Source organism: Apaloderma vittatum, unplaced genomic scaffold (assembly GCF_000703405.1).
Source record: "Apaloderma vittatum isolate BGI_N311 unplaced genomic scaffold, ASM70340v1 scaffold7791, whole genome shotgun sequence".
NCBI lineage: Eukaryota > Metazoa > Chordata > Aves > Trogoniformes > Trogonidae > Apaloderma > Apaloderma vittatum.
In genome coordinates, this window is record NW_009699535.1 from 791 (window position 1) to 15925 (window position 15135).

A 15135-nucleotide genomic window follows, 5' to 3' on the forward strand; every position below is an offset into this window, starting at 1 on the left:
TAGCTTTAAGCGAGCCCATGTCTTTTTAAAATGAGTAAGCTTTCAGACATGCTCCCAAGTATTGTGTTCCTGTAAATCCTTATTTAACTGACCAGTTCAGTTTTCTAGAAGATGGAAGGCCAAATGCATCGGGAAAGAATAAGTTATCAATATTTAACACAGATGTGAGGTTCAGCTACATAGCTGCGAACTGCAAGACCCTTGCAAAAGGAAATGAGGTGGATGGGCAGTTTCCCCTTAACCTTCTGTGAGATGAAGACCTGAAAGTCTATGTTTTTTTCTCTCAACAAACAAAAAAAAATCAACAAAATCCCACCAAACTACATTAAGATCGTAAAATGACTGACAGAAGGAATCATCTGGGGAAGAAGAAGAAGAGTCTGGAGTTTTAGCAGTATATTTTGGTTTTGCTCGCATTTCAGTGTCAGAAGTGTGGTTGACAAGACTCAGTTCAGGTAATCGGGCTGGAGGTGTGCTTCGTATTTTAAAACTCCTCTGTTTGTGCCAATGCGGTGACCTCCTGAGGACAATATATGTGAATCCATTTTACTCGCAAGCTCGCACAAAACACACATCTGTATTCTTCGGGCATTTTTAGACCCTTTTTTCACAGGCTGCCAGCATTCACGTTTAGCAGCCCTGTTAGACATTCTTGCAACCCACTGAGACCTCAAATATCCAGCTGGGCTGACAGAGCAGTCTGTAATTGTTGCTGCTAGCAACAAGGGGCCACAGTGGCACCTGCTGAGCCAAGAAGCCTCTCTGTTTCTTGCCTCATTCTTTCACATGATGGAACTGAACTCAAAAAGTTCAGCTAGAAAATGAAGGCAAGAGCAGTATCAAGCCAAGAGAAGTGGCAGGAGAGGAAGGTAGAGGCTTCAGATGTACCCAGCAATACATTTATTCATCATCCACCCACGATGACACAGCTGCTGAGGTGCTCGTCCCAAGTCTTATCCCACATCTAGCTGGGAGTGGGTGTGCAGACAGAAGTGCAAATTTGTGGTTATATGTACATTTTGTATAATTCAACTCATTAAATAATTACAGAGAGCGAAAGGAAACGCACACCACACAGCAATAGCTGCTTGTGGGTATTGTTGACTTACTGCACCGTTGTCTGAAGCTTCATGCTCGTAGTGACAAAAATCTGGCAGGCGGCACATCATCAACTCATCAGTACTAACCCAGGTCCTGTGAAATGCACTCTCTGATACAATAAATTTGGTATGTTCACAGCAGGGGAGCCTGGGAATTAACCAGCTAAGATTTTTTTTAGGAAAAAGGAAGTAAAGGATAGGAGTCAAGAAGTCCTAAGTATGGGTTCTGTCTCTGCCATTAATTAATTATGGGCTCAAATCAACCAGTTCACCTGCCTTAACAGTCACGCAAGAAAAACTACAGCTTTTCTATCATAAACTCCAATTTTTATTATTTAAAATGTCTAGATTGTAACAAACTTTTCTGAGAAGAGCTTTGTGATGGTTCACTAGGGGTTAATTTGATTATATCACCACAAATAAGAAATAGTTAAAAAGCAGATGGTTGAGTGTCCCCTCAGAGCAGCAACGTGTGGCATGAAGACTACATATGAGCTGCAGCTCCCTGCTGACTTGCCACCTTAATTTCTGCAGATATTCTTTACACATACAAATTTCATATACCTTTTTAGAGAAAATTTTCAGGCTTTCCAAATTGCTGTATTCTGTTTTCTTTATGTTTAGTGAGAGATTTTAAGAATTTATTTTATTTCCAATTAAAGGTTATTTAACGCTTTCAGTGAAATGGTGCACAAATTGTTTTGAGGCTTCGTTCTGGCATACTAACTACAGAAATACTCTTAAGAAACCACTTCCACAAAAGCAAACATCCTTACAGCTTAGGATAGTATCTGATTATACAATTTTTTTTAATTTTATGTCCAAAGCCACAATAGAATCATTTCATTTGGGACATGGTATTAAGAGGAGCTATCTCTGTTTTCTGAGAAAGGACAGTGGTTACATGCTTTTGAGTTCACTAAGTCTGTATTCTGGAAAATACATCCATCAGGCACAATATAGTTATGAATGCAGAAAGTCATGCCTCCAGGGTCAGAAGAAGTTACATTATCTTACAAGCTTCCTCTCTCTAACCACTGATTAGCATGTTTTTTATCGGCAGAGGTGTATCTATATGTCAGAGAGCGAGACCTATTTTGATCAGGTCAACTTGAAAATCACGTTCCTTTTCCTTCTCTCTTTGCTAGAGGAGCTAGGCTGCAGTCCTTACAGACTCCTATTAATTTAGCTCTTTCTTTTCAGTGCTTAGCCAGAACTTATATTCTTCCTCTACCTTTGTAGGAAAAAAAAAATGAGAAAAGTGTGAGATGAGGCATTATTTTCTTAACATGCAGGGTGATTCCTGAATGATGCCTGCACCCACCTCTGATGGTATTGCTGCTACCTCACTGCTGGTGCATGAGGTTTTTGAGGGCATGGCTTCAGATGATGATAGTTCAGGAAACGATTGGTTTCTTGACATCTTAAAGACTAAGAAAAAGGGGAAAAGACTCTGCTGATTAAAGAAAGCTTACTGGACCTAGCCCAGCCCATCTGGCTCATGCCAGCATTGAAGGGGAAGGCTAATTGCCTATACCATCTGTCTCTAAGAGGGCTAATTGCTGACATCAGATATCAGCAGGGGTTCATGCATTTCTTCAACTACCTATAAGCTCAGAAGCCAGGAAAAAAAAAAAAAAAAGAAAAAAAAGAAGGGCTCCCACTTCTGAAAGGTATGCCATGCATAAGATGATTTTGGAGAAATGACACCTAGTTTTCTGAGGTATTGAAGACCTTGAGCTTCTGACACAGGCTGCGTCTTCCGTAGGTCTGAATTCAGGAATATAGGCCACATGGGAAGGATCATGAGGTAGTGAGAAATATTTCATTATTATACATATATATATATACATACAGCCTTCTTGTATCCCATAATGTTTCCAAAGACCTTTCCAGAATCATCACACGTAATCATTATTTTCAGCTGAAGTATTTGTCCTTGCACAGAACAAGTGTAAATCCATCCCCAGAGACTACCAAAAAGTTTACATGTCTCTCAAAATGTTTTAGTTCCATTGTAATTTAAATTTCAAACGCTTATCTTGTGCTAACTTACATATCCAACTTCATCTCACAAAAAAAAGGGGTCTAAAGATGAATTACAGAATGTATGTTATTTTATCCAATGTAGACAGCAGCAAGTATAAGGATACAATGCAACTTTTGCAGTTCTACAGGAAAAACTGATCTATAACGTTTGAGCAGAGATGCTAGGAGAGGAGTGAAAACTGGGTGTCGTCACTAACACAAGCTTGTGAAGATGCTGACCATGCCGAAGATGACAGGAAAATCTCCCCAGCAACTCTTCTTCCTAGGAGGGGCTGCAAGAGACTAAGTCAGTGAAAACTGGACTCGCGCACAATGAGAGAAAGGCAGGATTTAATTGTTCTAAAAAAGCTTTTAAAGAGTCTGGAAGAGTGCAGATTTGGACAAGCTAGCACCAGTTGCTACTGTAACAAATAAAGTGGAGAACTGAACATTGCAAAACAAGCAAAACTACTTAGTCAGGTCTAACAGAATTATTAGTTCCTAGGCAGGCCTCAAGGTGTAATGCCACTTAACATACTGCCAGAAAGGCAGCAGAGTTTCAAATTCAAATTCTATGCCCTGCTGCTGAGGAAGGCAAGACCGGACAGGGCTGTGGAAACACTGGAAGGATTATAGCTCACCTTCACCTCCTGCAACAAGCTCTAATTAACATGAAGATCAGCATGGGCAGGATTCAAGGGAAATCATGAACATTTCACAAGAGACTTGTGAGAAACTGATTCTGTTACTTAATCTACAAATAATGGTAGGAATTTAGACTGGGAAATTGATGTAAATCTCAGAAGATTTTTCCCTGATTATTTCAGATGAGAAATGCAGTGAATATTTCTAGCTGTCTGAGAAACAAGGTGAGGAGCCTATCACATCAAGACTAATTATTACCTCAAAGGAAAAAACTCTCAAGGTATTAGCTAGAGTTTTCCTCATACCAGGTTCATAACAAGACAAAAGATATTTTGCTCAGATATCTCAAGTTACTGTAACTGACTGCACATACCTGAAAGCCTCATGTTGGGACCTTCAGACAGAGTGGCACAGGCAAGCAAATAATGTGCAGGGATGACAGAATTTTTCATTTTCAGAAGTAAGCTATCCGTAAGTTGAGAATACTAACTGAAAACATTATAGAAGTACTTATTCCCAGCATTTCTCTCTTCAAGAGCTGGGGAAAATTAAATGTCAAAAGAGAATATTCAACACTAAAGAGAACCCAGGTGACTTCAGGAATTACTTAAAAATAGTCCTTGTTTTCCATTGCTAAAGGTTCCCGTGTTTTAAAACACAATTGTACTTGTAGGAACAATTACAGTTTTGTACTGCAAGGGGAGCTGTTGGCACGTAATACTATGATTGTGCATTAGATCATCCACTGGCTTCTGTAATATCCACTTCCAGCTATAAGGAGTCATGTTTCAACACCTCCGATTCCCTGATGCTGACAAGCTAAACAACTTGTTTTGTCTCTGGGAGCTCTTCTCTGGTGATTAACTGCTTATGGTGAATACTAATTACATGGAAGTACAGTACAGTAGAAATAGTGTCCTATTTCCTCTACCTGCAGTGTCTCCATCCTCTTCTGTAGAGACAGTGCACTATTAATTCCGCTAAACCGAAGAAGATGACATTTTTCAGGACTACAAATAGGTTAATCTGTCTCTTACAGAAAACTTTATATGGCTGTCTGCACAGTAAGTTTAAAGGCAAAACACTGCACATTTGTAAATGCCTGTAATAATTCTGGAAATAAATTTGCAGCAGGATGTGTGCAAATGAGTTCTGTTAGTGGCAAAGGCAGAGCAATGTCCCCAATTCCCCATGTCCCAGTTTGAAAATTTTCCCCAAATTATCCATTCCTGAAACTGCACCTCAGACTAAGATCTTTCCACCAGGGAGTCTATGAGAATTTGTTCTTCAATTTTAAATCTAAAGTGCCTTTTAAAACGCTAACACTGCAAAATTAGAAACCATTAAACAATATAAGGCAGAGAGTGATTAAATCTACCAAACACATTTAAAGCAGCTTAAGCCACTTTTTAATTAAAAAGGAAAAGATATCACTGGCAATATTCAGACATCTTTATCTAGATAAAGTTAAGAGATTATTCAAAACACAAAAAGATGCTGATGCTACCATGCACGAGACTGAATGAAAAGAACTTGAAGATTTCAATCCCTCCGCCTTAGGTACACAGTCTTCGGGTAGAGAGGAACAGAGCACAGGCAGTGCTGCAGCCTGATCACTCTGTGGTTGCTGATTAAATAAGTGACACTAACAGCGGCCTTGGAGGGAGGCTCTGTGTTCCTCCTTCCTTCCGAACAGGATGGCAAGTGAAATCACAGTGGCTATAGCAATTGAGTAATCAGTAACAAGATGTACATATCAGGGAGGAAAGAAGACCGGTTAGTGTTTCAAGAGCCAGTTTTAATAGATAGAAAAAGGCAACACCTGACTGGCATGCCGTGGGGGTTTTTAAGCAGCAAATTTAAATGGAAAGCAGCATACACTTTTAAAGGCATATTCAGACTCCTAGCCCTGTGGCTCAAATTCAGGCTCCAAAGAAACAGACACAGTTCCACGGAAGCACTGTAATTATGTTCAGTTATTCTGTAATCAAATTCAAACCTGCAACTTTAAGGGGTTTTTGTTGTTTTTTTTTTCATTTAAAGAAAAGAACAAGAAAAATTACCAGCAGTTATAGTCAAACACAGGCAAGATGCCAGGAGCCAAAGATCAGCCTTCTTCAGGCTGAGATGATATCATCTACTCCAAGGTCCAGAAACTCTGTGTCGGGAGTGTTACAAAATTTACTGATGAAGAGCCTCGTCTCTTACTTTCTTATTACATACGATCATTACTCAGATCATTACTCAGCTTAATACAGAATCTGTGTTTTTAACATCTATTGCATCCAACATATTTTTCTTCTTCCCTTTGTGTGACAGAACACTGATCTTACCTAAAAAGCACGCCCTAAAATAAAGCACAGGTGCTTGGTAGCTGCTGGAGTACAAGACGTGATATTCATAGCGGATCACTTCTTCTGTTGCACAAACTCCAGCTACTTGAGAATCATCCAAAGGCTCCTAAAACAAACATAGCACAGTAATACATCAACTTCTGTATTTGTATCAGAGGAAGAGTAATTACTACTACTGTAATAAATTCAATAAATACACAAAACAGAAATAAAGGCAAACACCTCCTTCATGGCACTACCCATTTAAATTTCTGAAGGATTTTTTCAACTACCAAGAAAAACACAGAAGCGCCAAACCAACAAAGACATCTTACAGACTTACTTCCACAAACTGTGAACTATGTGTAAGCATTTGAGAAGTGAGGTCTTTCCAAGTGCAGGCTGCTTTTGTAAGCAAAAGACAAAAGCTCTTTAAAATCCTTACAGCACAATAACTGGTGCAACAAGGTGACTACGGCTGCATCTCTCCTCATTACCATTGGTACAGACCATTTTAAAAGTGTATCCTTATATAATTTGGTTTTTCTTGCCAAAAGACCAATCAAATGTATCCACCAAAAATTCTCTCTTCTACTTTCTTTAAAGGATTACTGCCAGAGGTTGCTTTTGTTAGTAGTACTTCTAAATCTGAGACAATTTTTTCCTGCTTACCTGTATTTCATGTGTGAAGTACGTAAAGTTTACTAAAGATTTGAAATAAATCAGAACGAACATACTGCACTGAGGTACATTCCAGTCGCAGCATAAATTTTCTAATATTTCAAACTAATATTGAAGCAATGCAAAGCACCCAGTTGACTTTTCTAAAAATTGTCAATACTCAACATCTCTGAAAATGGAACCACTAAATTAATGCCATTAAGATTAAAAGAACAAACTTTCCAAGAAGACACTATGGGTGTGGACTTGTTCTGTTTTCAAACCTCCAAATTTACATGCATGAACTAAGCAACCGTAATGCCCCACAGGTTGGGTGTAATTTCACAGCTTGACTACTGCCAAGCAACTGAATATTAGCTTACTCTCTCTATCCAAGGAAAATAATTAAAAATAAACATAGAGAAAAGAAGAGCCAGCCTCCTTTGAGCATTATGCTGGTTTACAACAAATTTTAAGCTACTTTGCATTTTCATCTCGCATATCTGACCCAGCAATGAATCAATCTATGAGGAGATATAAGAATCATAGAATCATAGAACGGTTAAGGTTGGAAGGGACCTTGAAGATCATATAGTTCCAACCCCCCTGCCATGGGCAGGGACACCTCTCTCCCACTAGCTCAGGCTGCTCAAAGCCTCATCCAACCTGGCCTTGAACACTTCCAGGGATGGAGCATCCAGAATTTACTTGGGCAACCTGCTCCAGTGCTTCCCCACTCTTATGGTGAAGAATTTCTTCCTAATATCTAAATCTATCCTCTTCCAGTTCCAGGTCATTGCCCCTTGTCCTATCACTACAGGCCCTTGTAAAAAGCCCTTCTCCAGCTTTCCTGTAGGCCCCCTTCAGATATTGAAAGGCCGCTAGTAGGTCACGCTGAACTGATAAACCTAACAGTAACGACATATAAAATACTTTCATTTTTTTCTTGACAGCCCACATAGAAGTGGTTTCCCCCAAACATACTGGATTAGACAGCCAGATGCTGCTGAGGCATATGGATAGAAGATCACAAATGGAAAGCCCAGACCTTGGGAAATTAAAGATCAAGTATGGTAAAATCATGTTTGGATGTTAAATGAGAAAATCATAGATGCACACAGAACAGAAGGTTTCTGAGAAATTCTGTACAGCTGCAGGAATGGTTGATTTCAGCTTATCAGGAAACAGTTACTTAAAACACTGAAAGGGAACAATACAGAAAGTGCTCCCTGTTAACCTAGTTTTAAAAAGAGTATGTTAAGGGATACTAAGGACAACATGCCAGAAGGGACAACAATGGTTACAGTACCTGACTTCACAGGCCAGGGAAAGTCAGGTATTCTGTGTCCTGTTCCCACGTCAATCTGTAACAGACTAAAAAGGCAAGTTCTTTTTCTCCATACACGTTGCACCCTCTGACCAGGTGTGAAATAGAAACTAATGAAAATCTGTCAAGGAACATGGAAATTTCTTCTCTATAGTAAGCTGAACTTTTTTCAAAATACTTTAGCTTTAGTAAAAGAAAGCCTGTGGGAAAAGAAAACAAGAAGCAACTACAGACTGGCTTTCAAGTCCATACAGGAGAGAAAGAGAAAGGGTCCATTTCAGAACTGAACCTGTATTAAAAAACATTTCAGATCAATCTCCTGGAATCCAAATGACACTGTTTACAGACGTTAATGTTTCATCAGATACTGGCCTTTCGTATTGCTTTGTCACTAGCTTATCTGACCCTAAAAATATACTTCTCCTGGAAATGGCAAGACTATCTGTTCATATATTAAATACTATTGTTTTAGAAAAAAGCTCACCGTACATACATACTTCTCTCTCCTGCTTTCTGCATATAAATATTATTGTACACCCTAACATAAATATTGATATTTAATTTGTGACTCTTTTAGACTAAATTATAAAAAAAAGCCATCTACTTTATTATTTCCAAATACTTAAGGAAAAAAAAAACCCAAGTTAATACTCACTCAAAAATTAAATACCCAAACTTGTATACCCTTAGGAAAAACACACTTTATGAAAATGCTTACTATCTCAGAAAGTCATAAATTAAGCTAGGAGCAACTTCATCATTAAGAATTCAGCTTCCTGGGTTAGCATAGATTTCAGCTGCTAACTTCTGTCTTCATTTGTGAGATTAGGAAAAGGAAAACAAAGAAGAGACTTTCTAACTTCATTGTTCCTTGAAATGGCCACTGAGAAATCTATAAGAATCCCTGACATTGCCAGATGAAAATTAGACAGCGAGGTACTTCCCAGAATATCCTGTAATTCCAGAGAAAGGTGATTTTATCCCGAAGTGGCCTTCCCAGAAGACGTATGGTCTGATGGCAGGAGAGGCAGCAGAGAAGGGAAGAAGGCAGCTTTACTGCTTTACTCTTTTGGAGAGTGGAATATGTGTGGACACATTTATTTTCCATTATCCTGTATTTTTTTACAGACAGTTTAGGTAGTTTCTCAAACCGAGCATTCCTTTCAGCACTTAAAGGGAACTTGTAAGGAAGATGGGGCAATCATTTCAGCAAGGCCTGCTGTAAGAGGACAAGGGGCAGTGATTTTAAACTAAGAGAGGGTAAATTTAGACGGGATATTAGGAAGAAGTTCTTTGCAATGAGAGTGGTGAGACAGTGGCACAGGTTGCCCAGAGAGGTGGTGGAGGCCCCATCCCTGGAGACATTCAAGGCCAGGCTGGATGGGGCTCTGAGCAACCTGATGTAGTTAAAGATGTCCCTGCTCATGGCAGGGGGTTGGGCTAGATGACATTTAAATGTCTCTTCCAATCCAATGCATTCTGTTATTCTACGCCTCTATGATTCTGCGATCCAGCTGAATTCAAAGCTAAAACAAGCTTTTAAGCTTTTTTTTTTAAGACCACTACTCCTCTGGTCTGTAAAACAACAGACTTCAGTGTACTACAAAGTTTCTAAACTTACTTAAAATAAGTTTCTCAGATCTCTTTTTCTGCTGTTTCTAGTGGGCACACTGTACTTGTGATCTGCATGCAAAGGCCGATTACTGAATCCTTCTTAGGGCTACCTCTAATCCCTTTACTTCCAACAAACAGTTTCAAGATTTCTTACATAAAAAGACATAGTGTTGATGTGTAATCCTGCACTTTACAGTCTCTCTAAGTATGACACACAGTATTTATGCAGACGAAGTACATTTTTGAGCCTGAGAGTTTTCATGGTATCTCTCTAGCTGATGACATGAACTTTGCTGATGAGATACATAAAAGAAATACGGTCATTTCAGGCAGTCTTTGGAAATCTAAATATCTACGCTCAACTGCATAAAGTCATGGAGCCTCAGTTTTATGTCAGCCTAAAAGAAGAGAATTATTTTTCACTCTTTAACCAAATACTGAAAAAGCCATAAATAAAAAATGTAGGTGTAACATAAAAAAAAAATAAGAAAAACATCGAGAATTTTATTTTTATATACATCATATAATAGCCTATTCCTCTTTTTTCTTCAGGTAATTGTTCTACTTTCCTTTTTTACATACGCTGTTGTTCTACCTCTTTTTGAGCTAATGTTTTAGTCACTGTAATAGACAATCTTGAAATCAATTTTAACTTCCAGAAGATCTTGTCACTGCTGCAAAACATTCATATACATACACACATTACAAAACAAATTCATAATTTCACTTAGTTATTGTAAAGATAAAACGAACATATCCGCATTCAAAAAACTTATATACTAACAAAAAAAGGGGGTGTGACCAAATTGCAGTCATTAAAAATGCTATGAAATAAACTGATTTCTCCATTTTTTTGTTTCTGCTTTACAAATTTCTTTGCACGCTTGCCATGCTTCAGGTTAATGTGAATCCAGGACTCACTGGCTGTTTCCTAAACAAATTGGGAAGCTGTCATCAGGAAGCATCTGCTCCTCTATTGCTCTCACGTAAAATCATTCACATGCTATCATAATGGACTATTGAGTAGATGTTTAAAAACAAAGTATGTATTAGAAAAAAGATAAGTAGCAACTACCTAATTAATCCTAATTACATCAGTTCCATCATAAAGGAATTATCACTAATTTTAATTGATATAAAATTGTTCTCAGCCTTTAAATATCCTCTAAACAAATTAAGTCAATTTGATCCTTTAGATTATTTAATCAATAGATAAGAATTGATGCCACGTGTAATTCTGAAGGTAAAACGACATTTGTACTACTTTCATTTCTCCTGATTAAGAGGGCAAATTTAAACCCTCTGGTAACAAGTTAATTTAACAGCAGGAGAGAGTTAATAGTGTGTTTTGATACTATCCAGTAGTAAGCATGCTCTGCAAACTGAGGAGTAACAGGAAGGTAAGGGTTAAGGCAGGTGACCTTTGGAGGGAGAGCTCCAAAGGAAAGGGAAGGGCCAGGGAAGTGACAGACAGGGTAAACTGGGAAGCAACAGAGTTACCTCAGAAACTGCGAAGCAAAAGAATTACCACCTCACCCGCAGAGCCTTCCTTGCTCAGCCCAGATTCCCTTTGAAATGCAGAAGCAGGCCCAAAATGCCATTTTGGAGGAAAAAGCTAAGAGAAGTAGTTTAAAGAACAGCAGGCACACTTATCCTGCATCTCAAGTCACTGCTGCCTTTCTCCCAATTTCCATGTTCCTCATCTCTTTCCTTGCTGTCTTGACCTCTATTTCCTCCTGCTGTAGGCCAGCCTCCTGGGAAATTCTCCAGCAGGACCACGGCAGGACTGGGCTGCAAGCAGGAAAGGGAGGAAGAGGTGACGCAGGCACGGTTACTGGTACTGCTAGTTTCATTGTGAGGGGCCATGAAAAAAGGACATGCAATCTTGATTAGCAAGCAAATCTGATTTCATTGCTTGGAATACATTTACACTTAATTTCATTTTAGCCTCTAAAGTTTAAAACAAATGTATTGCTGTTTCTCCAGTGTGCTACCGTGTGAAGCAGAAGAGCTTTCAAGGGAGCAGCTCCCCTCCCCATTCAACACTTTCCCTTTGGCAAGTAGGGAGATCTGAACACAAAAACTGAATGGTAGGAGAGCGTTCATCAGATTGAATTAAAACAGAGCTTAACGTGGAGGGTGCGGCAGTGTGGTGAGATTCTATCTGCACTCTTTATTCTTCCTCTTGGGTGTTCTCCATATTTATTAGGACCGTGTCTCACTTTTTTGCCTGCAGCCCCCACGGGTCTAGTCTCTGCAGGTCATTTTGCTGCCGGTTTTTGTCCCTCCTTCACTGCAGAGTCTCAAGTCACCCCCACCCTTACACAGATGTCGAATCTTTGGATCTAATCCTCCCTTTCCCTTCCACGTTGAAAACGCACCGTGGAGTCGCAGTAGTCAGCAAGGTAACCCTGGTCAAGGAAGAGTAAAGTCGGGCTTCTAGGCAGCAGGCTACCACGTGCCCTCGCGACCAGCTGGGATTGTCCGTGTAAACTGGAGGACTGCAGGAGACAGGAGCTTGGGTGTATGAGTGAAGGGTGAGCTGATAGTGTGCCCGGTGGTTTAAGTCTCAAAATTGAGTATTACTTCAAAATTGCAAGGAGGCCCAGAAAATGAAAAAAAAAAATCTTGCAAAACTAAACATGATGAGAAAAAAGAAAAAAAAAAAAGAAAACAAAACTTGCAAGCATCTCAGAACTGTCCTGGCACATTTCTTTTTAATTTTAATATCGTAGGAGAATTTCAGTTTTCATTAAGTGATTGTCAGTATTTCTGTTCACTATTAAATATTCATGTTATGCTAAAATTTATAGGCTTGAATCAAACTTCGCCCACTACATCATGGCCTGTAAAAATGCATAAAAATGTGGACATCTTCTTGAATAATTTAAGTCTAAGAAGAATGGTGTACAAATGCCTTTGCCACCAGTTGCAGTATTTTTATATACATTAATAAATTGCTCTTTTATGTGAATTATATATGGGGAAACCAACAATCTCTATGTGTTTTTCAGCACACCATCATTAATGACAGACAAGGCAATATGAGGATAACAAAAGAGTTCTAAAGAATAATAAAGCTACCTTACAGACTTGTTTTCTGTATGCAGCTACAAAATCCTCCCTGCTACCCTGAATTTCTTTAAGTTCAGTTACCAGCTGAAGAGCCTGCTTAAATACTGTCCCTCAACCAAGAAAGCAAGCAGCCCTTAAATTAGTCAATGTTAGTAAATGCTGTGTCCAAAGTGCCTTTTTCCTACCAGCACACGGATCCCTGGAATACTTCATATCCAAAAGGAAAATCTGACTGCAGGTCAGCACCCTGACACTCTTCAGATGTCCAGCCATTTTTAGAATGACAGATTTAATAGAATCATAGAATGTGTTGGGTTGGAAGGGTCTTTTAGAGGTTATCTTGTCCAACTCCCCGGTAGTGAGCAGGGGCATCTTTACCTACATCAGGTTGCTCAGAGCCCCATCCAGCCTGCCCTCAAAATCCCTCCAGGGATGGAGCCTCCACCACCTCTCTGGGTAACCTGTGCCACGGTTTCACCACTCACACTGTAAAGAACTTCTTTGTGATATCCAGTCTAAATCTCCCCACTCTTAGTTTAAAATCATTACTCTTTGTCCTCTTACAGCAGGCCTTGCTGAAATGATTGCCCCCATCCTCCTTATAGGTTCTCTTTAAGTACGGAAACACTGCAATAAGGTCTCCCTTGAGCCTTCTCTTCTCCAGGCTGAACAACCCCAACTCTCTCAGTTTGTCCTCGTAGCAGACGTGCTCCAGCCTTTTGATCATCTTTGTGGCCTTCTCTGGCCCTGCTCCAAAAGGTCCACATTATTCGTGTGCTGAGGGCTCCAGAACCAGACACAGACCTCACACTCCAGGTGAGGTCTCAGCAGAGCAGAGCAGAGAGGCAGAATCACCTCCCTTTGATCTGCCCATGATGCTGCTTTTGACACAGCCCAGGATGTGACTGGCCTTTTGGGCTGTGAGCACACATCGGTGGCTGATGTCCAGCTTTTCATCCACCAATACTCCCAATTTCTCCAGCTTATCCACCCCTCTGGCGTATCGACTTCAAAATACAGGTTACTAAGAAAAAAACCCCAGAGCCTTTTGTTATTCAAGGCATATCAAAAGGCTAAAACCAAGACTTCCACCCCAGAAAGACACAGCTCATAAAACTGCACAAGCCCCTCATGCATTAACAATTGCTTCTAATGGCTGGAAATTAGATTTGTCTTAAAATTGCTATCACAAGTGAAAGCAAAACGTATCCAAGCAAAAGAAGCAATGGACCATGAAAACAGAACAGTTGTGAATTTTTTCTTCACATAAAAGTGGGGAATTATTTCAAAATCATTCTTCACCCGTCCCAGGTTGTCATATATAAAATGCAGAATTTGGTGGCTCCTCTCCACCCCTAGAAGAAACTTCTCCCTTTTTATGTAGCAAGTACGAGAGACTCCATTCTGAACAGGTATGAAGCACTAAGACACAGCACATTAGGAAACCTCTTCCAGTGGAAACCACAATTAACATCCAGAGAAGCCAGGACATGTGGCAAAGTAATTAAAGGGAGAGACAGGCCCCACGTGCTTAGGAATGATGGACTAAACCTAGAGTATCTGAAATTGTTAAAAGAAGGATGCACACAAAGCTACAGACACACACCTCGCAGACAAACAGGGCAACTTCACCTGTAACCTGTAGAGATGCTCTTATTTCCACTACCTCCAACCAGTACTCTTTGACAATATTATTCCTCGGAATAAGGCATTTACAGCAGTCCTTCTTTCTAAGCATGGTGATACAAAAAGCAATTAGAGATCGTGGTGCCCATACTTCCTCTTTTTTGCCTTTAGCCTTTCTGTAAGAAGAGTCATGTAGAACAGGTAAGGTGCATAGACCATCCTGCACATGTTCCTCTGCAGGGACAGAAACTTCAGCCTCGTCTTCCTTCCTCTGTCTCACCCAACTTACACTTGATTATTCCATAAGACGGCAACAGCTTCCACAAACCTTAACATCCTGTGTGTCGGCTTCCAGCCTCTCTGCCAAAGGGGACAATGAAATCAATATCACCTGTAAGATCCCTCATACCACAGGGCAACCATCATCTCCTCTGACATCATTTGCATGGCACGTTTTGGCAACTGTGTTCTCAGAAGCCTTGCCACATCTGGTCCTAAGGGCGAGATGGGCCATGGACGTTCACAGCGCGACCAACCTGGGACTGATTCCCAGGGTCCTCAGGTACATCCCATGTTAAGGGATAGGTGAGATAGCTTTTTTCTGGATAACATTTTGGCCAGAGCTGCCAAGTGCATCCACATCCTTTACTAGACGTAACCGCTAGTGACTTAGATTTGTGAATTTTCCTGCTCTAGGATTACAACAAGAAAATTACACTAAATTGAA

At 39.9% G+C, this 15135-nt stretch overlaps 1 protein-coding gene across 1 annotated transcript in view; it reads right to left on the bottom strand.

Annotated features, from left to right (window-relative positions):
* Window positions 1-6106: 6106 nt before the first annotated feature.
* The window catches only part of ATG10 (autophagy related 10), a gene marked incomplete at its 3' end in the record, with an annotated part of 54414 nt that continues 45385 nt past the window's right edge, over window positions 6107-15135 (bottom strand). Inside the window, exon 3 of the mRNA XM_009878413.1 lies at window positions 6107-6233. Coding sequence (XP_009876715.1) covers window positions 6107-6233 — 127 coding nt within the window. The remainder of the gene's footprint in view (window positions 6234-15135) is intronic.